Source organism: Chiloscyllium punctatum, chromosome 27 (genome assembly GCF_047496795.1).
Source record: "Chiloscyllium punctatum isolate Juve2018m chromosome 27, sChiPun1.3, whole genome shotgun sequence".
NCBI classification, from domain to species: Eukaryota; Metazoa; Chordata; class Chondrichthyes; order Orectolobiformes; family Hemiscylliidae; genus Chiloscyllium; species Chiloscyllium punctatum.
Genome location: NC_092765.1, coordinates 36886047 through 36910646, shown reverse-complemented (window position 1 = coordinate 36910646; position 24600 = coordinate 36886047). Strand labels below are relative to the sequence as shown.

At 41.8% G+C, this 24600-nt stretch overlaps 1 protein-coding gene across 1 annotated transcript in view; it reads left to right on the top strand.

Moving 5' to 3' along the window:
• Window positions 1-1920: 1920 nt before the first annotated feature.
• The window catches only part of LOC140453264 (CUB and sushi domain-containing protein 2-like), a 745905-nt gene continuing 723225 nt past the window's right edge, over window positions 1921-24600 (top strand). The window contains exon 1 of the mRNA XM_072547824.1: window positions 1921-2239. Within this exon, the coding sequence (XP_072403925.1) occupies window positions 2089-2239 (151 nt within the window). The 5' untranslated portion in view covers window positions 1921-2088. The remainder of the gene's footprint in view (window positions 2240-24600) is intronic.

Below are 24600 nucleotides of genomic sequence, written 5' to 3'. Positions count from 1 at the left end.
ATCATCACAAAATGGATCATCAGTATTTGCTAGGGAGGAAATCTGTCATTCTTATCTGGTCTGGCCTACATGTTACCTCAGATCCCCAGCAATTTCTCTCTACAATGACCCAAAAGCCACTGAATTCAAAGGCAATGAGGGATCATTTGGAGTGTAAATGCTTGTAAGTGATGCCACCTTCCTTGAGAGAATGAAAATACTTTGTATAATCTGATGACATTTAAAGGGTAGTGAATTACAAACATTCTACACAATAAAATTGAACCACTTTTGATGATCCTTCCACTAATACAGGGAATGTTATTGCAAAAATAATGAATGACACAATGAAAACACAAACGAGGGACAGGCAAATGCTGGCATTGCCAGTGACACCCATGACCCATGAAAGAGTAAAAAAAACATTAATAGTAATCAAGAATCTGTTAGCTTCATAGTAGTTTGAAGAAAATAATTACTTGACACAGGAGGAACAAAATTGTTTGCTGTTAACAAAAGTAAAATACTGCAGATGCTGGAAATCTGAAAAGAAGAACAAAACGTGAAATACTCAGCAGGTCAGAGAACATTTGTGGAGTTAGAAACAGAGTTAATGTTTTATGTCAACTATCTTTCATCAGAACTAAATTAAAATCTGATTTATTCCCCCCCCCCACCCAGTACAATGTACAAACATACTTTACAGGATTACACACAATAATGAATTGAGCATCTCATTCTCATTAAAATCTTATGCAATATCACTCAAATACTGACATATGGACAGTATTATCAAGTTTCTTATCATTATAATTTCATCAATATATCTACAATTAGCTTTATCTGATATAGCAAAATTCAGATTATTACTTATCTTTGAATGCATTACTGTAAGTTTCTCATTCATTGTTAATTTGTCTTTTTGCTCAGTTCCTGAAATTATTTCAGTTACTCGACGCAGTTAGCTGATTCTGTGTTGCCTTTGTCTCCACGGGCATTAAATGCAGCACATTTATTGATATTATTCTTGTATATCATTAACTCACAGCTCCATATCCACTTTGAGGTATATCAGTAATAGCAGGTCTTATGATTCAGAGGTACCTGCCTCTCAGCCAGAAGATCCACGTTTAAGTTGCAGCTGCCCCAGAGGTGTGTCACAGCACATCCAAACAAAATAACTACATCAGTAGTTATAGCTAATCTGTTATGCAGGTACCAGATCTACTTTACCCAAACTATGACCCTAATGTTTAGGTAACTGACCTTGATCTTTTAATGTCTGTTTTCACTAAAGGCTACAGTGTTGTTATACTTTTGATTTAAATAAATTGGAGACTTTGCATTTACATGTAACAGCCAAGGATGTGTTTGAAGTGTTGTCATTAATGCAACATAGGTAAACTTTTTTTTGAAGGCATAAGCTGGATGAAAACAACTCCAAATTCACAGTGATGCCTTTATATAAGTGTGAGGGGACACGAACATCCATTGATTCAGGAATAAATGTCCAGTAACAGAAAACACAGTAAAATCCCACCACAGTATCAGGAAAGCAGAAAATGATGTGGAATTTACCAAATCATATTTAAAACAGGCATAGTCAATTTTAAAATGAAACAGTTTTGGTTCAAACATGTTGCAGGCAATGGGCAATTCACACTGGTATGGGAATATATTCACATAATTCTGTACTTCCCTAGTCCAATATACTGTGTTGCTCTCTGCCAGAGCTACATCACTCTTCTTTCATCTACACATATTTTAATGACAGCTCTTGTCAAGTGAGCACGTGTGCTAACTGTGTAATTTACTTCAGTGGATTTGACTAAAATAGGTGCTTGCAGAATGTGACATACGACAGAATCTTTTTCGGAAAACGCCGGCTGAAGGCGCAACAACCCTTCCCTGAGATGGTTTATTCCATGCGTGAAGCAGCTGGAGTCGGAGGGAAGCACAGCGTACGCTCGGGTTTCTCTCTCAGCTCTTAAACGTTTCAATACCGAGGCGCTGAGGGGAAGGAAGAAGCTTTGAAAATTAAGAGGAAAAGCAAATATTCAGTAGCAGCCCTCGTGTCCAGATCTGTTGTGTCAGGTATCGGAGGCCAAGATGCATGCTCCTTCTGTTAGGTTTAAAACAACAAGGATGAATTGGAGCTCTGTCCGTCTTGGTGCATTCGGGATTACACTTATCATGAAGGTGAAAGCCAATTGGAGTCTGATTCTGATGTGCTGCTTGGGTTGGATTGCTGCAGCCGGCGGTAAGTTAGGAGCCGCTATTTACACACACACACTCTCTCTCTCCCCTTCTTCCACTCCACATTTTAAAAAATACGCAATCTATTAATAGAGGCTTTTTTTTATTCAATGTAGGAAATATTTCGGGTTGGCGGTTGCTGTAGCAACACTGCATATCTTTTTTTTCTTCTTCTATCTCTTGTCCAGAATAGTTCTCCGGACTGCAGCCTGGGAATGAAAAGGGGAAAAAGTGCAAATTCCCTTCAGAGGGGAAAAGGCTGGATTTTATTTGCAAACACCCGAGTGGGGTGGGGGAGGTTATCAATCAGTGCAATTAACGGATTCTTTCGGTGTAGTTGCCGCTTTTATCTCGGGGTTACTTTCAGGTGGGATTTTCACTGAGCAACCCAAGCGGTGTTAAAAACGTGTTAGGTGATGAACGGGTGAACTTTATTGGTTTGGTATTTAGGAGGACGGGGTTGGTTTGAATGGGAGAGCCAGGCAATTGAGGACAGTGACTGTGTCCCAAGTAATGCGGTTGTTACTTCCTTTTTGATATCTGTTTACGAGGGAACTTTACATTATCATCCTCCTGACCTTTTTTTTTTAAACCTATCCTATTATTTATTGCTGTTTCTATTTCAATTCGGGACCATCCCAGGAATGAGCAAGGTCGCGCATTGATAACAACCACTTCCAGGTATCCCTCATTGTCCTAATTAGAAAACGGAATGGAGCCTGGATTCAGGAGGACGGGTGGTTTAACACTTTCAGAGCACGGTTCGCTCCCAACTCTCTCTCACAGACATGGGACAGTTAGTCCCGAGAAGGTGGTTGGAAGTTCGGTATTTCCTGTCACAGTTGAAAACGTCTCCTCAAAAGTTACCTTTGGGAGGGTTGGGGAGGAGAGAGAGAGAGAGAGAGAGCAAGCACGCACAGACAAGCCACTGTTGGCTGGATTCATCTGCATAGACTGTGACAAGTGAACAGAGAGAGTTTGAGATGCAATTACGTTGCATTGCGGGGAATGTTTAACTGGTCGCTTGAGCCACTGTGAACAGCTGCCTCCACTAGGACAGGGAAGATCAGGAACCAACATTTGAGATGCTACTTGACCTGTTCGCTCCGTTTCCTTCAGTCCTCATTTGAGACGTCTGCAAACTCCTTCATAATTTCCCAACAGCATGCACTTATCGGCAGCACTGCAATAGCCGCTTTTGTTTATTTATTTTGTCTGTGTGTGTGAATTGAAAGTACATTTGCAGCTCTATCTCCAGCCTGTTTTCATTTGTGTAGCTTTCTTTCCCGACCCCTCTCACCTGAAGCTTGAGCGCGCTTGGCTCCTGGTTTCAAAGAGGGGATTGCCCCTGATCTTTAAGAGACCTGTAACACCCAGTGTGTTTATTGCAACTTCAAGGTGAAAGAGTGGCAGGCACCATCATTTTAAATACCGTGCCCCCTCCCGCGGGAAGCCCGGTTTGGCAGAGATGCTTTGTTTTTTTAAAAAAAACCTGTGCTGTTTCACAGAGACGAGATGATTGGGTGAGCCCTGTATTTGCGCGCTGAGAGAGTGGGCTCGGATTTGCAATGGGTCGGCTCTTGAATTTTCTTATGACTGAACCGACTGGTGCAGTGCGAGCGGATCAATGGTGCGTTCAAAGCCGAGCTCCAGCCTGCCAAGCCTAGCCCCTGGTGAAACCTCAAAACCGGAAGCAATTGAAGGAAGGGTTTCTCACGGCGAGTTAAGATAACGATTACGGAATGCAACCCGCCATACACACAATCCTACCGCCTACTAGCCATGCTCAGTTATGGACTTAGTGACTATGTCAGTCATGGTGATTAAAAACTAAGACTCGCCAAACTCTCCATGGTTAGGGACTTCACTCTGGATTCTATAAACCCGTGCAGTCCCATCATCAAATGTGTCTCTTAGCTGTGGGCCAGTGATTTTTTTTTTAGCTGAAGAGGCTTGGTCCTGTGAATTCATTAGGCAATTGAAACTCTTGCTGAATTCCAACCTCTCCTTAATGACACTCTGGTTTACAAACTGCTTAGCTTTTGCCTTTTTAACATGATCAGACATTGTTCAACGTCTGGGAGCATTTTGCTTTGCCAACTTTAGTACAAAAAAAAAGAGACGTTTTGATTTATAAAGGCTTACTCCCCCTTGGATCTTCTCAACATTTTCAATAAGGACAATAAGTAGAGAGGGGCGGGGAAGAAAAACCCTTAGTGTTTCAGTAATGAACATGGAGTTATGCACAGAGACTGGTAGCTTAATGACTGTCTCTTTATTCTTTTTCCAGTGGGAATTATTGGGGATAAGGTTAGTAAAATGGGGGAAAAAAAGTAATTTAACTAGAGGAGATGCTAATTTTTTTTGATAGGAAGTGCATCTTTTTGTGTTTTAAAAAGACCACAAATCTACCTGGCAAGGAGCTGATAGCCAGACGTTATTTGGTTTAAGAAAAGAATTGCTGATTAAACAATATGGCGGAAAACTAAAATAAAATAAAAGGTGTTCTTTCATTTCTTGTATTTGTTTTCTCAGGTCAGGGGCTGCTTTACACCATAAACACATAGTTCCCCCCCCCCCCCCCCCAATTGGGATAGTGGATTTTTCAGTGCAGTTGATTGTTTTTAGATGCTGGTGTTGTTGAAAGTTGAAACCAGTCCCAATGCTGAAGGTGTTATGCCTCTTTCTGAGGGGGAGACACGATTAATGAATAGAGTTTAGTTTTATCCTGGTTAATGCTGTGTTGCTGATCTCTGACCACGGTGTCAGGTTTCTGGTCCTCCTCCTGAACATGGCCCCTGCACTATGGGAAGTGCACAGTGAAAGCACTATGTGGTTTGGCTATGGATTGGGAGCTATACTTCTGATGCGATGCTACAAATAATAATGGTCATTTGGGCAAGGTACCAGAGAGCACCTGTCACTAGAAAATTGTGCTGCAGTGAAAGTTAAAGTACATTCTGGAGAGAAAATCGAATGCATGAATCTCAGAAGGAAAAGGAGAAATGATCCAATAAAGTAATGTATGATGAACCTTTTTTTTTAAAAAAAATGGAATGATGTTTTTGTTACTCTGTGGACATAAAATTGGAGATTCTAGAGAGGTCAGAACATTTCTGCCCCATTGCCAATTTGCTTCCCTCCAATTTTCACTTTTTAATTTTAAAATCATTATTTACTTGGACATTGATCCAGTGGTAATCATGACAATTAGGCCCTGTACGTCTGATTTTGTAAACCTTTTATGGTATCTTACATATTGTATTCCAGTTCATAGAGCCTTGCTCCAGCCACACTCCCTCCATTCATTCACCCCATTAATTCACTATATTCAGTCTTCCAGTTTTCTCAATGCACAGAAATTTTGAGCCATTGTCAAGTCTTTGAAATGCTCCTGAAGCTGACAACATAAAATCATTTGAACTCATTGTGACAATCTCATTTGGGGAAAAATAAGTTAACCTTACACCCTCAAAAGTTAACCATTTTTGGTATAAAAGACAAAAAAAAATCACAGCTTTTCTTTTATTTGGAATATATCTAGGCATTCGAAAAAATCTCCTCAAAACAGGATAAGATAATTGCAAGAGAATACAGATACCAATCAAAGAAAGCTGTCCTTCCTATGTGGAGCTATACCAACATTACCCATAGGTCTCAGTACGTTACCATGCTTGGAGCTCAAACAAGCATTCATAATGAGGCTATTTGGCAATTGTATCAGCAGAAGTAGTTTGAACAATTGTGATTTGTGTGTTTCCTTCCCCAGATGGCTACTGTATGAATGCTTGGCTGAGCTCCAAGAATGTATAATTGACTCAGTCCACTGGGCAATATTGACAAAACTTGCAGTTGAGAGTTAGCTTTATTTCATTGGCATCACTATTACTTTGAAATAACCTGATCTTTCTTGAGAAGAGTCTTGTGAATTCTAGTGTCTTTATTTATGCAACATTAAGTGATATGAAGTGGATAATTTTGCCATTGATACTTTTATGGTGACCATGTAACTGAAACTCTGGAGGAAGTTAAGGTGAATGTTAGCTTAATGAGCTTCCAGCTAACTCACTTATATGGAACATCTGCACCTGAAATGCTTACATTTGCCACATAGCTGTATCTGAGCTCATTGAATTGATTATGTATGCAATTCTTGGATGCTAAGTCAGCTGGGGCTGTTTGACCGTAGAGGAAGAGCTGGAGTCCAGGCTGAGATGAAAACTTGCTTTGAACACTCCATGTTTACTTCCAAGTTGCTGGCTGAAAAAGCATCTAGATTTTTTTCCTGCAAGAAAGAAAACTATAAGATCCGACTCACTGAGAAAACTATTACTGGACACTGATCTCTGGGAAGTCATAACTTACATGAACTGATTTTAAAACCATTGGGTTTGCTAAAACTTATTATTTGTAACCTATCTACATTCTTGTCCCATTTTCCTTAATTTACTGGATTCTTGTGGAGACACAAAACAATCCTCAATTCTTCCAATGTTTTGTTGATAAGCACTAACTTGTATTTCATCTGAAAGGATTTTACTGTGATTTGGAACTTTTGAATCAGGAAATCAAGGTATGGAAAAGTTCTTTTGACCTACCTTACTAAGGGATGGAAGCTTTCTGAAAAAAAGGACAAAATCAAACAATATCTCAATTAACTCAGGTTTAAGAGGAGAAACATCCAGAGATTAAATTTATCCACAATCTTCCCATTTGTTTGAGGCAATACCTGGAGGGGTTTCTAAGAAAAAAACTGTAATACTTGTAAATGATTGTACTGGGCTTACTGGAGCTACATTTTGAAGTAAACAGAATGGGTCAGACCAGTATAATTCATTCACAAGGTTTGCTGATTTTTTTTTCCCCCCTTCTGGTTACACTATCATAAAATATATTCTGAGAGTGCTTGCAGTTTCAGTAACAATCCTTTGACTGTAACATTTGTAATATTATTAATAGTACCATTTGATGAAACTCTGTACTGGAACATCGAAATGATCTGCCTGTTGAACATGGGACTGACAGTCAGGTGAAGTATAGATATCTAAGTGTCACATTTTGAAAATGCATATCGTTAAGTATATAAATAGGAAGGGTTTGGAGGAATATAGGCCAGGAGCAGGCAGGTGGGATGAGCTTAGTTTGGGATTATGTTTGGCATGGGCTGGTTGGACTGAAGGGTCTGTTTCTGTGCTGTATGACGCTATATCCTCTGCTGTTTTAGATAGAAATCCAGAACATGTGAGGAATGTACATTGATTCTGTATTTTCTGTCAGCTGTAAGAATGGGAATTGGCTTCTCCCATTACCAGACTTATTTTTTGCTCTGACACTTAATTGTCTCCTCTACTTCAGCATTAAGCAAGCTTAATTCACTGTACATACAGGAGTTCATGAGGTAGTACCAGATGTTAGTAAATTATTAAATGATATATAAAAATAGATATGAATTGTGCAAGGAGGCAGCCAGAATTTAAATAATGTGCAGTTATGTAATGCTAGTAAAGATATACTGGAGCTTTTATCATTCTAAGATAGCTATTTGACTATAAGAATGCTTAGATTATATAAATCAAACATATTTTTAACGCTGTTTTAAAGGTTTATCAGGTTTGATTTCTCTGAAATTCCTCTTTAATTTAATCAATTTTTCATTGCAGTCCCTCAAGCAAAAACTTAGTGGATGTATTTCCATAAAATAAGAGAATATCCTACCTTCTTATCCAGAAGGCTTCAGTGATGGATAAATGAGTCCTTTGTTGATGTATAATGTGAACAACTGTAATATGTGTTCCAGCCTACTACAAAATAGAATTTACATCTCCTGGGTGAAACGTAAGATGTCTGTGTTCTGGACTACAGAGAAATATTTGCATGTTCAAAGAATTGAGGACATAGGTCTTTTTTTTGTGATGGATTCTTCAGTAAAAATTAGCTTTAGACTGTAGGTTATGATCAATCAGTAAGTTATAGCCTGAAAGCCCTCATAGAGATGTTTCATGTTCTGTAAATACAAAGGAGTTGAAAGTGAATGGGCAAAAAGGTTTTCTGATCATGTTGCTCAGCAAATGTTCCTCTCTAGGACCTCCCCTAGAAGAGTAAAATAATGCTACATGCCAAGCATTGATAAAACATTACGTTCAGGCCCAAAATTAAATGATACACATGATTTTGGATTGTGAGATTAAGGCAAAATCCTGGTTGTGGTGAGAATGAACATAATCTCACACCTCATAATGTTTGAAAACTTTGTACTGTGCATGATTTGTTTTGGTGAGCAAAAGTCTGCATAGAGTTTAAATACAAAATTTAATGCAGCCCTTTATATTAGGGGGATGGTGAAAATGTTTCAGCACAGAGCATGTTTCTTTACTTTGGAACCAGGCTGTCAGCTGTGTTCAGTACCATTATTTTATTCTCCCATTAAATTAGGATGTTCTTGATCCTGATAACAATAAAAACTTTAATAATATTTCATGATTCATTCTGATGACCTTCTTTATGATTTTCAATTGTGTGTGATTTGTCCTGATAGAATCTTTCTCTCTCGCAATCTCATCTCTATAATTATTGCATTGAATGACAAAAGGAAGTGTCAAGGGTAGGAACTGTGCTGGTGGCTCCAAGCTTGCTTAACCTTTTTTGGATGTTTCCTACTGCTGTCAATGTTTTCAATGATTCTCCGATTGTAGCTATGTGATTTAAACAAGCAGACCTGGCTGCAGAAGAAGACAAGGAAGATGAACTCCCTGCAGTAGTTCATTTCTGCTTCAAAAAAGTCTGAGGAAAATTGAGTTTAATCCATTAAACCGCAAATGCACTAAATGCAAGTTTCCTCAATCTTTCTCACAGCTTTTACAATCCGCCCACTGAGCCGCGTAAGTGTTAGTTGTATCACAGTGCCAGGAAATTTCTGATTTTTATGTCACGACTGCAAATGTATGTTTGCTTTAAACATGCACCTGATTTGCCGACAGCTGATAGACATGACAGTGAGGGATAAGAGTTTCAAAGCCAACCGAATGTTCTTTGCTGTTATCTGCTTTTAGAAACTTTTATTTCCCCCACACATTGTTTACATTGTAGCTTCCTAATAATACTGCAGCTTTACCCAACCTCAACATTGTTCTATATTTTCTATCCCCCAGCTATGGAATGATTTTGGAGTTAGTCTGGGATTCCCTGTGGCTATGTAAATTGTAGACCATTCTTCTTATAGAGGAGGAGGGGAAACCACTGTAGCTGGAGGTGAGGTAATTGCAACAACACAACAAGAAACTATAACCTGGCTGATATTGACCTCAACATTATTTCTATGTGCAGTGTAGAATCTCTCTGAAACAAAGTCTGCATTGATCGTGCCTCTACATATCTCTAACTTCCTTGATGAAGATTTTTTTTCAGCTTTGCTCTAGTGCCAGAATCATGCTATTTGATACAACAGAAGTGACCACTGTCGACATTTTGTTGGCACTCTATCATTTCAAATTGTCACAGGGGATCTGTGCATATCAGTTAGGAAGCTGTCAGTGAAAGCCATTCAACAAGTCATGGTTGCAGTTAATCTACTTTGGCATTACATCCAGGCAGCAAAGGGGGGAAAACATAGGTATTCTAGGTTTTTCCAGTTGATGGTACAATTTGACAGCCAGTTGCACTTGTGCACTAAGGGCTGTGGTTTGCTCACTTGCAATCCAAGGTGAGATGTCGATAGATGTTAGTCAATGGCCAATTACTGCTTGTGAAAAATCATAAATGAGATACCAGGTATCTTTCAGGGAAAAAAAAATTGGGATGTGCCGCACTGAAGTTGTTCAGGAGTCAAAGTCTTCTGTAATTTCTAAATCAAATCTGTACATTTTCATATTTATTCAAGACATGAAGTTTGCATTTGTTGATGAGTCCTGGAAAAAAGGTGGTAAGTGATTGAAACAATCATGACAGATGAGGCTGTATTGATATTTTAAATCAACCTGTTCAGAGGTGTTATGATGCCACTCTGGAGCAGGTAGGATATGAACTCCAGTCTCCGGGCCCAGAAATTGGACTCTACTGCTATGGCACAAGCACCCGCATGGTGAGGGTGTATATATGGCCCAAGTGTTTCAGTGTTTAGTATTATTGGAGATCGGACTTAAATTGGGAGATGGGAATCAGGGACCTGTGGAAGCCCACACGCTCAAACATGTGCAGTAATTTCCCAGGAAGTTTAAACATTAAGTCAGATGATTTCCACCGCCTGCAGCCTTTGGTCAAAGTCTCCAACGATGAATATAGTGCCACTGGTGTGGGTCAGATTAGTGAACCTTTTTGCACACTTGGAAATGTTATGCTGGTTAGTACCTGGTCTAACTCATGAAGAACTAACTGAATGTTATGAATGACATTTTGGCCCTGTCAATCTTCAACTAAACGACACCATTTACCCTACAGCAGCTTCGCTCGCTCACTCACCTACTGTGAAATATTTGATCTTTAAAAACTTGCCCTCATACACCAGCTAATTTTTGTTCTTGGAAATCGGCTGTGTTCTATCTGCGTCCATATTTTCTTGTGCTCAACAGCCTTCCCCTTGGATGTCTACACCCTCTCATCAAAGTTTCTGCTGGAATCAGAAGTCCTAGAGGGAACACAATCTCAAAAGGATCACTTACCAGAAATCTTACTGGTGTCGATGCACTCAATCAATATTGACCAGAAGATCTGTGTACTTATGATATGTTCCATTAATTGATTATCAGTTATGAATTCCTGTAATGCGAAAATACTTTTTAATGTATCCAGGCTGTATCAGAAGTTGCATTTGTTTTGAACTCCTGACTTCAAAAATATTGACATGAAAATAAAATGTCAGTGCAAGAAATTGTATTTGGCAAGAAAAGGTCAAAATAATCTTAAGTGGGGAGAAGTCTTTGAATCATTTCTTCCTTACTACTCTGTTGTGACTTCCAACAGTGGCAAGAGTAAACCAAGCGCAAGGGATTTATTTCTCGAGCAATAGAATTGAAAACGAAAGAAGTTACAGAAAACTTGTACTGATCTTTGCTTCGAGGACATTTGCAGTACTCTGCACACTTTGGGTTGTCATGTTACAAAAAGGATTTCGAGGTGCTGGAGGAGGTGCAAACCAAAATCAGGGCTGGAGCTGCAAGATGATAGCTATCATCAAGGGATCAACAAGCTGCGTCTCATTACTGTTGCAAAGAAAAGGTTGAGGTGACCGAAGAAAGATCTTTAAAATTATGTAAAGAGCCTGCACTTGCAGGAAGAGCTAGATAAACTAAATACCATCAACTTAAGATAATCACAGCAAAACCATACTGGATTTATGAAAAGATTACTTAGAGTGAGGTATTTTTCTACCACAGGGACTAGTTGAAGCTAATAGCACAAATACTTTTAAAGGGAAGCTAGGTAACCATAGACTACACAAGTTAGATAACAAAGGATAGAAGGAACTGAAGTGGAGGAGGTGGAACACCATGAATGGGATGGACATAAAGAACTGTTTGGTGCTGTAGATCTAATTATTGTTGTGCATTCAATGTGCAAATATGATTGTGAAAGAAAGGAATCTTGTGTCTTTTCATGTTTTTTGAATTTTAGTACTGTAATTTTTTTTTAAATCACCAGTTATGTGGGTTTAGCAGTCTTTATAATTTTTAAATTGATTAGGCCACCTCATTTTGACTGCTATTACCAGCTGACTTTAGAAGATGAGTCTTTCCAGTTCCTAAGATGACCACCAGATGGAGCACAAGACAAAAGTGCCATTGATGACAGCCATTGGGAAAAACTATTGACTGTATCATCCCAGCTTCAAATTGAAGAACAAATTTTACAATAGAGCAGGAACAGTAAATCTAATTGGAAGATCAGGGGTTAGAGGAAGACAACTACAAAACAGGCACAGTAGTTAATCCTAATTAATGTGCCTTTAATTTTTTTTCATCCACCGCCTTGTGTTTCTGTGTCCATCCTGACTAGTTTGTCCATTTTAAGCTGAGGTCCTAAATGTCAATAGTCTCCATGTCAACTGAATGTTCAACAGTGACCTACTTTGTACATTGGGGTCACAAAACATTGGTCCCTATACAAAAGACCAGTTAAGAGTTTGAGGCAAACTTATTTTTGTCTGCTCTTGCAAACATATGTCTGAAAGCACAAATCATTATACAGCAGTTGGTCAGTGTGAAAGATTATGTTTTATTGGCGACTCAGTTTCAGTAAATCTATTCCTAGTGACCTAAGTCCCAGACTGTTGAAAGGGGTAGTTGAATAGATAATGGATATATTATTAGATCATAAGACATAGGAGCAGAAATTAGCCCATTCAACCCATGGAGTCTGCTCCACCATTCAATCATGGCTGATAAGTTTCTCAACTCCATTCTCCTGCTTTCTCCCCATAACCATTGATCCCCTTGGCAATCAAGAACCTATCTATCTCCAACTTAAATAAACTCAATGAATCTTGATGGCTATCTTCCAAAATTCTGTATTTTATGGAACAGTCATGCAGATTGGAAGGTTGCAACTATATTTTTTACAATTTGAGAATGATGGGAGAGAGAAAAGTTGGAACAAAAGGTTTGCCTGGCATCAGTGATAAGGAAAATGCTAAAATCTATTATAGTAATATGATAAGTGGACATTTGGAAAATAATAATAGAGTTTTCCAGATTTAGCACGATTTATGCAAGGGATGTCATGTTTTCCAATCCTGTTGGGGTTTTATGATGCTGAAAAGGAACCAGTGGATGTGATGTATTTGGAAATTTCAGAAGACTTTTTCAATAAGGTCTCACTCAAAAGTTTCAATGTCAAGATTTGAGCACATGGGGTTAGGGGTAATCATACTGGCATGGATTGAGAATTTGGTTAATGGAAATAAATCAGAGGGTAGGAGTAAGTAAGTTATTCTTAGATTGGCAGACTGTGACTAGGGGGGAGCCAAAAAATCTTGTAGTTGGGCTACAGCAATGCCGAATCTGTGTTCCAAATAGTGATATTTCTCAATTTTCTGGTGAGGCAGCAACAGGTGGGACTGTGTGTTGGGAGTTTGATGCAATGCGGAGATTCCCACTGACTGTGAGCGGGGAAGAACATGGCAGATGGAACTTAATGAGGAAAAAAACACAGGATTATCAAACTTTGGTTGGAAAAACATAAGAAATTTGCTTGAAATTTGTGAATGGTGAAAATTGTGTAGTTTGATTAGCTTGAGGGACCTGGGTATCCCTGAGCATGAGTCACTGAAACTAACGTGCAGATGCAGCGAGAAATTAATTACTTTGGTCTGTATTGCAAGAAGATTTGAGTTTCCAAATAAAGATGTCGTGTTTCCATTGTACAGAGTCTTTGTGAGATCACATATGACTCTTCTGTAGACATTTGGTCTCCTTACACAAGGGAGGATATACTTGCCATGGAGAGAGAGCAACAAAGCATGTCACACTGATTCCTGGCATGGCCAGATTGGAGTGGGATGTGAATCTTTCGTGAAGCATAGAAAATTCTGCCAGGGCTTGACAGCATAGATTGAAGAAGGTTCCCTGGTTCAGGAGGGAGTAAATGTTTAAATCCAGTGGATGTAGTCTGCCCTTATTCTGAGACTATTTAAAACTGTGTTGGGAAGCATTCTCTTCAATGCGGATGCAGAATCTTTGGAATTCTTGACCCTTGAAGGCTGTGGAAGCTTGATCATTGAACATTTTCAAAATAGATTGGCGTGTTGCTTCTCAGGTGCCAGGGTTCATGATGCCTCTGGTCGTGTTTTTGGGATTCTTGAGGGTGAAGGGAGCAGCCCCAGTCATAGAGTCATAGAGATGTACAGGAATGGAAACAGACCCTTCGGTCCAACCTGTCCATGCCGACCAGATATCCCAACCCAATCTAGTCCCACCTGCAAGCACCCGGTCCATATCCCTCCAAACCCTTCCTATCCAAATGCCTCTTAAATATTGCAATTGTACCAGCCTCCACCACATCCTCTGGCAGTTCATTCCGTACACGGACCACCCTCTACATGAAAATGTTGCCCCTTAGGTCTCTTTTATATCTTTCCCCTCTCACCCTAAACCAATACCCTCTAGTTCTAGACTCCCCGACCCCAGGGAAAAGACTTTGTCTCTTCATCCTATCCATGCCTCTCATAATTTTGTAAACCTCTATAAGGTCACCCCTCAGCTTCCGACGCTCCAGGGAAAACAGCCCCAGCCTGTTCAGCCTCTCCCTTTAGCTTAGATCCTCCAACCCTGGCAACATCCCCAACGACATAGGTAGGAAGAAAGGTGTGGATCTAAGACAGGAATTCAGGGAGTGAGGATGGAATCTTTAAGCTAGAATATACAGAGTTGTTATCTCTGATTTGTTGCCTGTGCCACGTGCTAGTGGAGCAAGGAACAATGAAAACGTGGAGCTGAACACGTGGCTGCAGGGATAGTGCAGGAGGGAGGGTTTTGGATTCTTGGGTAATTGGGGATCTTTCTGGGGAAGGTGGGACCTCTACAAACAGGATGGTCTTCACCTGAACCAGAGGGATACCAATATCCTCGTGGCGGGGGGGCGATATTTGCTAATGCTCTTCGCTGGGGCAGGGTTAATCTAATACAGCAAAGGGATGGGAACCCGAATTGTAGTTCCAGTCTACAGGATGTTGAGGGTAGTGAGGTCAGGGATAGGTTTACAAGGTTAAAGGGGGCGGCACGGTGGCACAATGGTTAGCACTGTTGCCTCACAGCGCCAGAGACCCGGGTTCAGTTCCTGCCTCAGGTGACTCTCTGTGTGGAGTTTGCACATTCTCCCCGTGTCTGTGTGGGTTTCCTCCGGGTGCTCCGGTTTCCTCCCACAGTCCAAAGATGCGCAGGTTAGGTGAATTGGCCATGCTAAATTGCCCGTAGTGTTAGGCGAAGAAGTAAATGTAGGGGAATGGGTCTGGGTGGGTTGTGCTTCGGCGGGTCAGTGTGGACTTGTTGGGCCGAAGGGCCTGTTTCCACACTGTAAGTAATCTAATCTAAGTCACGAGAGGGCACCGGCAATTAGAATGTTGGTTTTAAATGCATGTACTTCAATGTCAGGAGCATCCGGAATAAGGTGGGTGAACTTGCAGCATGGGTTGGTACCTGGGATTTTGATATTATGGCCATTTCACAGACATGGCGAGAGCAGGGACAGGAATGGTTGTTGCAGATTCCAGGATTTAGATGTTTTATCATGAACAGATAAGATAGTAGAAGAGGCGGCCGTGTGGCAGTGTTAATCAAGAGTAGCTGTTAATCAACAGTGTTAATCAACAGTAGTTAATCAAGAGTATTATAGTAGCTGAGATAACGTTTGAGGACTCATTGACTGAGGTAGTTTGAGGTGAGGTTAGAAACAGGAAAGGAGAGATCACCCTATTGGGAATTTTTTATAGACCTCCAAATTGTTCCAGGGATGTAGAGGAAAGGACATCAAAGATGATTCCCGATAGGAGCAAGAGTAACAGGGTAGTTGGTATGGGGTCTTTAACTTCCCCAATATTGACTGGGAATACTGTAATTCAAGGAGTTTAGATGGGTCAATGTTTACAGAAGGATTTTCTGACACAGTATGGAGAGAGGCCAACAAGGGGCAATGCCATATTGGGTATGGTACTGGAGAATGAACCCGGTCAGGTGTTAGATTTGGCAGTTGGTGAGTACTTTGGCGATAGTGACCATAGTTCAATTATGTTTACAATAGCAATGGGCAGAGATAGGTATATACAGCAGGGAAAGAGGTATAACTGGGGGAAAGGCAATTATGATGCGATTAGGCAAGATTTAGGATGCATAGGATGGGGAAGGAAACTGTAGGGGATAGACACTTGAAATGTGGAGCTTATTCAAGGAACAGCTACTGCGGGTCCTTGATAAGTATATACCCATCAGGCAGGGAGGTAGTTGTCGAGAGAGGGAGCCATTGTTTACTAAAGAAGTTGAAGCTTTTGTCAAGAGGAAGAAGCAGGCTTCTGTGAGGATGAGGCGGGAAGGTTCAGTTAGGGGGCTTGAGAGTTATAAGTTCGCCAAAAAAGATCTAAAAAGAGAGCTAAAAAGAGCCAGGAGGGGACATGAGAAATTGTTGGCGGGTAGGATCAAGGAAAACCCTAAGGCCTTTTATAGGTATATCAGGAATAAAAGAATGACTAGAGTAAGATTAGGGCCAATCAAACATCGTGGTGGGAAGTTGCGTGTGGAATCTGAAGACATGTGGGAAATGCTTAATGAATACTTTTACTCGGTATTCTCATTGGAAAAGGGCAATGTTAGTGAGAATATCGAGATACAGGCTGCAAGATTAGATGGGATTGAGGTTGACAAAGAGGAGGTTTTAGCAATTTTGGAAGATCTGAATGACCCCTGGGCCAGATGGGATTTATCCTTGGATTATCAGGGAAGCCAGGGAGGAGATTGCAGAACCTTTGGCTTCGATCTTTGTCATTGTCAACATGAGTAGTGTCAGAAGACTGGAGGATAGCAAATGTTGTTCCCTTGTTTAAGAAGGGGAGTAGAGACAACCCTGGTAATTATAGGCCAGTGAGCCTTACTTTGGTTGTGCGTAAGATGTTGGAACAGGTTGTAAGAGGATTTATAATCACTTGGAAAGGAATAATTTGATTAGTGATAGATTGGCACACCGACCTTTACACCGCTGAGGCTAAACGCCAGCTTGCGGACACCTCCTCCTACTGCCCCCTTGACCATGACCCCAACTCCCACCACCAAACCATCATCTCCGAGACCATCTATAACCTCATCACCTCAGGGGATCTCCCATCCACCGCCTCCAACCTCATAGTCCCACAACCCCGCACCGCCCGTTTCTACCTCCTGCCCAAAATCCACAAACCTGACTGCCCCGGTCGACCCATTGTCTCAGCCTGCTCCTGCCCCACCGAACTCATCTCTGCATACCTTGACACGGTTCGGTCCCCCTTAGTCCAAGAACTCCCCACCTACGTTCGGGACACCACCCACGCCCTCCACCTCCTCCATGATTTTCGCTTCCCCAGCCCCCAACGCCTTATCTTCACCATGGACATCCAGTCCCTGTACACCTCCATCCCCCATCACGAAGGACGCAAAGCCTTCCGCTTCTTCCTTTCCTGCCGTACCAACCAGTACCCTTCCACCGACACCCTCCTTCGACTGACTGAACTGGTCCTCACCCTGAACAACTTCTCTTTCCAATCCTCCCACTTCCTCCAAACCAAAGGAGTAGCCATGGGCACCCGTATGGGCCCCAGCTATGCCTGCCTCTTCGTAGGATATGTGGAACAGTCCATCTTCCGCAGCTACACTGGCCCCACCCCCCACCTTTTCCTCCTCTACATCGATGACTGTATTGGCGCTGCCTCGTGCTCCCACGAGGAGGTTGAACAGTTCATCCACTTTACCAACACCTTCCACCCCGACCTCAAATTCACCTGGACCGTCTCAGACTCCTCCCTCCCCTTCCTAGACCTTTCCATTTCTATCTCGGCCGACCGAATCAACGTGGACATTTACTATAAACCGACCGACTCCCACAGCTACCTAGACTACACCTTCTCCCACCCTGCCCCCTGTAAAAATGCCATCCCATATTCCCAATTCCTTCGTCTCCACCGCATCTGCTCCCAGGAGGATCCGTTCCAAAACCGTACCATCCAGATGGCCTCCTTCTTCAAGGACCGCAATTTCCCCCCAGACGTGGTCGACAATGCCCTCCACCGCATCTCCTCCACTTCCCGCTCCTCCGCCCTTGAGCCCCGCCCCTCCAATCATTACCAGGACAGAACCCCACTGGTCCTCACCTACCACCCCACCAACCTCCATAAACATTGTATCATTCGTCGTCATTTCCACCACTTCCAAACAGACCCCACCACCAGGGATATATTTCCCTCCCCTTCCCTATCAGCATTCCGAAAAGACCACTCCCTCCGTGACTCCCTCGTCAGGTCCACACCCCCCACCAACCAACCTCCACTCCTGACACCTTCCCCTGCAACCGCAAGAAATGCAAAACTTGCCCCCACACCTCCCCCCTCACTTCCCTCCAAGGGCCCAATGGATCCTTCCATATCCATCACAAATTCACCTGCACCTTCACACACATCATTTACTGCATCCGCTGCACCCGATGTGGCCTCCTCTATACTGGGGAGACAGGCCGCCAACTTGCGGAACGTTTCAGAAAACACCTCTGGGACACCCGGACCAACCAACCCAACCACCCCGTGGCTCAACACTTCAACTCATCCTCCCACTCCACCAAGGACATGCAGGTTCTTGGACTCCTCCATCGGCAGACCATGGCAACACGACGGCTGGAGGAAGAGCGCCTCATCTTCCGCCTAGGAACCCTCCAACCACAAGGAATGAACTCCGATTTCTCCAGTTTCCTCATTTCCCCTCCCCCCACCTTGTCTCAGTCAAATCCCTCGAACTCAGCACCGCCTTCCTAACCTGCAATCTTCTTCCTGACCTCTCCGCGCCGACCCCCACTCCGGCCTATCACCCTCACCTTGACCTCCCTCCTATCGCATTTCCAATGCCCCTCCCCCAAGTCCCTCCTCCCTACCTTTTATCTTAGCCTGCTGGACACACTTTCCTCATTCCTGAAGAAGGGATCATGCCCGAAACATCGATTCTCCTGTTCCTTGGATGCTGCCTGACCTGCTATGCTTTTCCAACAACACATTATCAGTTCTGATCTACAGCATCTGCAGTCCTCACTTTCTCCTCCTTGGGGATAGTCGACACCACTTTGTGAAGGATAGGTCGTGCCTCACTAACCTTACTGAATTCTTCGAAAAGGTGACAAAACTGGTGAATGAAGATAAGGTGGTTGATGGACTTCAGTAAAGCGTTTGATACGGTTCCACATGATAAGTTAATGCACAAAATTTGGAGTTTCGGGAATGAAGGTGATTTTGCAGTTTGGATCAGAAATTGGATAGCTGAAAGAAGACAGAGGGTGGTGGTTGATGGGAACTGTTCATCCTGGAGCTTAATTACCAGTGGTGTGCCGCAAGGATATGTTTTGGGGCCAGTGTTGTTTGTCATTTTTATAAATGATCTGAATGTGGGCATAGAAGGATGGGTTAATAAATTTTCAGAGTTGTGGGTAGTGCTGAAGGATGTTGTGGGTTACAGAGGAATGTAGATAAGATGCAGAGCTGGGCTGAGAAGTGGCAAATGGAGTTTAATGTGGAAAAGTGTAAGGTGATTCACTTCTGAAGAAGTAGCAGGAATGCAGAGTACTGGGCTAATGGTAAAATTCTTGGAAATGTATATGAACAGAGAGATCTTGGTGAAAAGGTACATAAATCTCTGAAAGTTGCCACCCAGATTGGTATGGTTGTTAAGGAGGCATATGATGTGTTGGAGTTTATTGGTAGGGGGATTGAGTTTCGGAGCCATGAGGTCATGGTTCAGCTGTACAAGACAGTGCTGAGGCCGCACCTGGAAGATTGCATGCAGTTCTGGTCACTGCATTATAGGAAGGATATGGAAGCTTTGGAAAGGGCTCAGAGGAGATTTACTAGGCTGTTGGCTGGTTTGGAAGGAAGGCCTTATGAGGAAAGGCTGAGGGAACTGAGGCTGTTTTTGTTGGAGAGAAGTTTGAGAGGTGACTTAATCGAGACATATAAGATAATCAGAGGGTTAGATACAGTGGACAGGGAGAGCCTTTTTCCTTGAATGGCGATGGTTAACCCAAGGGGATGTAGCTTTAAATTGAGGGCTGATATATTTAGGACAGATATTGGGGTAGTTTCTTTACTCAGTAGTAGGAACTTGGAACGGCTTGCCTGCAACAGTAGTAGACCCACCAACATTAAGGGCATTTAAATGGGCATTGGACATCCATATGGATAATATTGGAACGATGTAGGTTACAGAAGGCATCAGACTAATTTCACAGGTCGGTGCAATATTGCGGGCCAAAGGGTCTGTACTGCGCTGTAATGTACTATGTTTAGATGCCTCAATAGATTTCTTGATATCAAAGATGTGCCGAGATATGGGAATACGGCAAGTAAATGGTGCTGAGCTCAAGGATCAGCTATGATCTAGTGAAAGGACAGAGCTGAAGGCTGGCTGCTCCTATTCCATCTGTTCCAATATTTTCCTATTTCTAGGGGCACAGGTGGATCTGAAGATCATACCTACCACATGCACATACTTAAGTTAAACAGTTTCTTTTGAATTCAGAGAGGAAGTTTGAGTGTTTGCTTATACTTCCCTGCCTGTTAATGTGAGTATGCAGTTGCTGAGGAAGGAATGTTTTCGCGTGTGGTGAAGGGGTTGCGGGGGGCTGGGGGTATGCAGAAGAGTAGGACTATTGTGTTGACAAGCTACATATAGAAAAGCTAGGTCATTCTTTCTTTCTTTCTTTCTTTCTGTGGAAAAGGTCCATGAGGTGACTCTGTTAACCTGAACGCATAAGCTGGCCGTTCACTAACATAATGATGACGGGCATTCAGCTTCCAAACGTGAACACCTGTTGTCTAATACACTTGCTGATCAGTGCTGCTTCTCATTGCAACAAAGAAAATCAGGTGACTGTTGCCTCCTCTTATGTATAATCTGCTTTTTTCCCCTCATTCTCTTTATGTAGAGTCACACAGCGTGGGAACAGACCCTTCAGTCCAACTCATCCATGCCAACTGTGCTCAAACTAATCTAGTCCCACTTGCCTGCATTTGTCCTATATCCTTCCAAACCTTTCCTATTTGTGTACTTATCTGACCGTCTTTTAAATGTTGGAACTACCTGCATCCATGATTTGCTCTGGCAATTTATTCCACACGTGAACCACTCTGAGCAAAACAGTTGCCTTGCATATCCTTTTTAAAACTTTCTCCTCTCTCCTTTATGATGTGCCCTCTAATTTTGAACTCCTGTACTCTGGGGAAAAAAAAACCTTTGCTATTCATCTTATCTATGCCCCTTATGATTGTATAAACCTCAATAGGGATTTCCCTCAACCTCCAGTGGAAAAAGTCACAGCCTATAACTCAAACCTTCCGTTCCCAGCTATGTCCTGGTATGTCTTTTCTGAATATTTTAATAACATGCTTCCTCCTAGCAGGGTGACCAGAACTGTAAACAGTACAGTAGAAGAGGCCTCACCAATGTCCTGCACAACCTCAACATAAGGTCCCTACTCCTATACTTTGGGGTCTGAGCAGTGAAGGCAAGTGTGCTAACTTCCTTAACCACTGTGCAACTGTGATGCAAAATTCAAAGAATGATATACCTGAATCCCTTGGTCTCTCTGTTCCACAACACTACCCAGGGCCAGAGATGCCATGGCTCCCTTAGTACTGTCTTGTTTTGCCCTCTGGAGGAGTTGACTAACATTTGAAAGATTACTGGAGAGTGGAGGCAAATGATGCAATATCCAGGGCCATGAATATGTCTCCTCTATGATGCTTGACTGCCATAATTAAATGAAAATTTGTATTTTTGAACTTTGCTCCATAAAGCATGGCTGCTTGGTTGATTTTTGTTTTGTAATTTTACTTTGCAGCTTTATCTTATTCTCTGTGCTGCTTGCTTCACTATCTCCCTGGCTCACAGGTTTCCTGGAGATTCGCTATCATTCGATGCTGACTTCTTGGAATGTATGAGGGCAGCAGTGGGGGTGACCAGCCCTTCAATTAATTTTCTTGACATTTTTCTTTCCGTGAGAATCGAATTGATGCTTCTTCTGAAGTCAGAACCGAGTTTGGGAATCTTGGTGCTTTTAATATGTATCTCATCACTTACTATTTCATCCTGCATCAGCAAATCTCTCGTGTAGTTGATGCTCATCAATCATAAGAGAACCAGTCATTGGAGTAGAGTGTGGCGATTGCAGGCTATTTATTTATTTATTTATTTCTGTCACATGTACTGAAAAGTGTCTTGCCTGCTTTACAAATTGTCTCTATTGGTCCTAAACGTGGAATAATAAATGCTTGTGAGGAAGTGGGAGAAAAAAACCTCAAGGAAGTTTATTAGGGTTATTCCTAAAAACTGAAGGGAATAAGGTACCGCTTGGAATCAGTGTGAAAATGTGTGAAATACTACCCAAATCCGTCAGCACCTGTGGAAAAGAGAAACCAAGTTAACATTTCAGTTTGATGACCTTTTCATGTAGTTCTGACGAACATTAGAGATACAACAAGTTTTTTTTTAAGCAAATACAGAGGCGGGGTGGTCATGAAGTTAGGATGAGAATACAGACCCCCCTCGGTAGTGGGAATGTTTTTAGAAATCTAAGTCTGTAATTAAAGAAATCCAACATGGACTTGTACAAGATGAGTTGTGCTTAACTAGGTGACTTGAGGGTTTTGATGAGGTGACAGTGTAGTTGATGGTAATGTTGTGGATATTGACTCAAAAAAAATTTGTTGAAATGCCCCGTAATAGGTTTGCTAATGGAGTTGCAGTCCGTGAAATAAAACAAAGGACAATGGCAGCTTGAATGTTAATTGACTAAGGGAAAGGAAATGGAGTGGCAGTGAACAAATGGTGTTTGGACTGGATTACGGGATACAGTGAGGCTCCCCAGGGTTGGTACTGGAATCACCATTTTGCCAGATTTGCCTTCAGTGACCAAGTCTTGGATATACGAAACACAATTTCAAAATTTTGCAGAGTGGACAATAGGAGCATAATGTTAATCTTTGTGAGGACCCAGGCTGGTGGAATGGTGTTGCAATATGATGTGAGGTTTGGCGAACAGCCACTGTGGCTTCGGGTTGGGTAAAATACTGAAAATGCTGTCACTAATCCTCCTCTTTCTACTAGACCAGAGGAAAGCTTGGTTATCCATTTTGGGAGATGGAGCACAGAGAAGGTAGGAGAATGGGGTTGAGAAACACATCAGCCATGATTGAATGGTGGAGAAAACCCAGTGGACGGATTGGTCCAACTCTGCTCCTATACCTTATGGATAAAATGCTGTCATCTTTCATAAATTTTTAATATAAAAGCAACATTATATGGGTTACATTAACTCTTAAATGTATTAACGATTATAAACAAGATAGAGAAGGTACATGCATGTCGCTCAGGAGACCATGTCAGTGTTCAACTGATTCTTGACTTGGACAATATGTCAGTTTAACAGAATTGGTAGAGCATAGGACAGTTTAAATGTTCAACTCTTCTGTTACTCATGCAACACATAGGAGATGAAATTTAATATATACCAAAGCAAAATGATAATTTAGTAAGCAGACCACTTTTAACAGGAGGGAATGCACTCATTTTTCAGTGGCTTTTACTGGTATTGCCATTACTGAAACCCTACGATCGATCTAATTGACCATTCATTGACGTCAGTCATTGACCAGAAGTTGAACTATTCCAGCCATGTAAACGCTTGGCCACAAAAGTAATTTAAAAGCAGGGAATTCAATGGTTAATAACTCATTTTCTAATTCTGTGAAGCATGTCCACCTCCATAAGGCACACATCAAGGTTGTGTTGGAATATCCTCCACTTGCTACAAAACTGGAGACATTCAATTCCATCCAGGACTAAAATAGTAGCTTCTTGATTGACATTCCACCCAATGTCTTAGTCCACTGCCTCTACAACTAATGCACAGTGGTAGGAGTGTGTGCAACCTACACGGTGCACTGCAACAAGGTTTCTTTGGTAATATCGTTGAAGTGTCTACTGCCAATTGCAGGTTCTTCTCCAAGCCACACACCATCTTGACTTGGTACTAAACAGTATTACTAATCGTTCACTAGACTGAGCACAATCTATGTACCTTCCCCGTGATGAACTTTGGGGTTCAAGAAGCCAGCTCACCCCTGCTTTGTCAAGACAAGTAGCGGTAGGCTTTCCGTGACTCATATTCCAGGAACAATTCATGAATTGAAATGAAAAGCAAGATAAAATCAGGGATACAATGATAAAGGGAGTGCAAGAAAAGAGAGCCATGTCGATAAACATAGACATAATTGAAAATTGGTAGGTAGGTTGAGAAAGAAATTAAAAGATTTTTTTTCACAAATAAAACACGAATTTTTTTTTCAGATTGCCATGCTGCTATTCAGCTTAAAGAGAACATTTGGTATGTAATCAGTGGGGTCAGATTTAGAGGAGTTGACAAAAGAAATAAAGTTAACAAGGAAATTATTTTACACAATGAGCATTTGGATCAGGAATTCTCTGCCTGTAAGCATTGGTGGTGATTGAATTGTGGCCATCAAAGGGGAAAATATTCTTCCTGCCTTTCAGGTGCTTACCAATGCAGGGCCATGGAGAAGGGTATTGGAATGGGACTTGATGCAGAGAGCCAGCACACGTTGGATAGGTGAATGGCCTCCTTTTTATGCTGCAAATGGTGTAT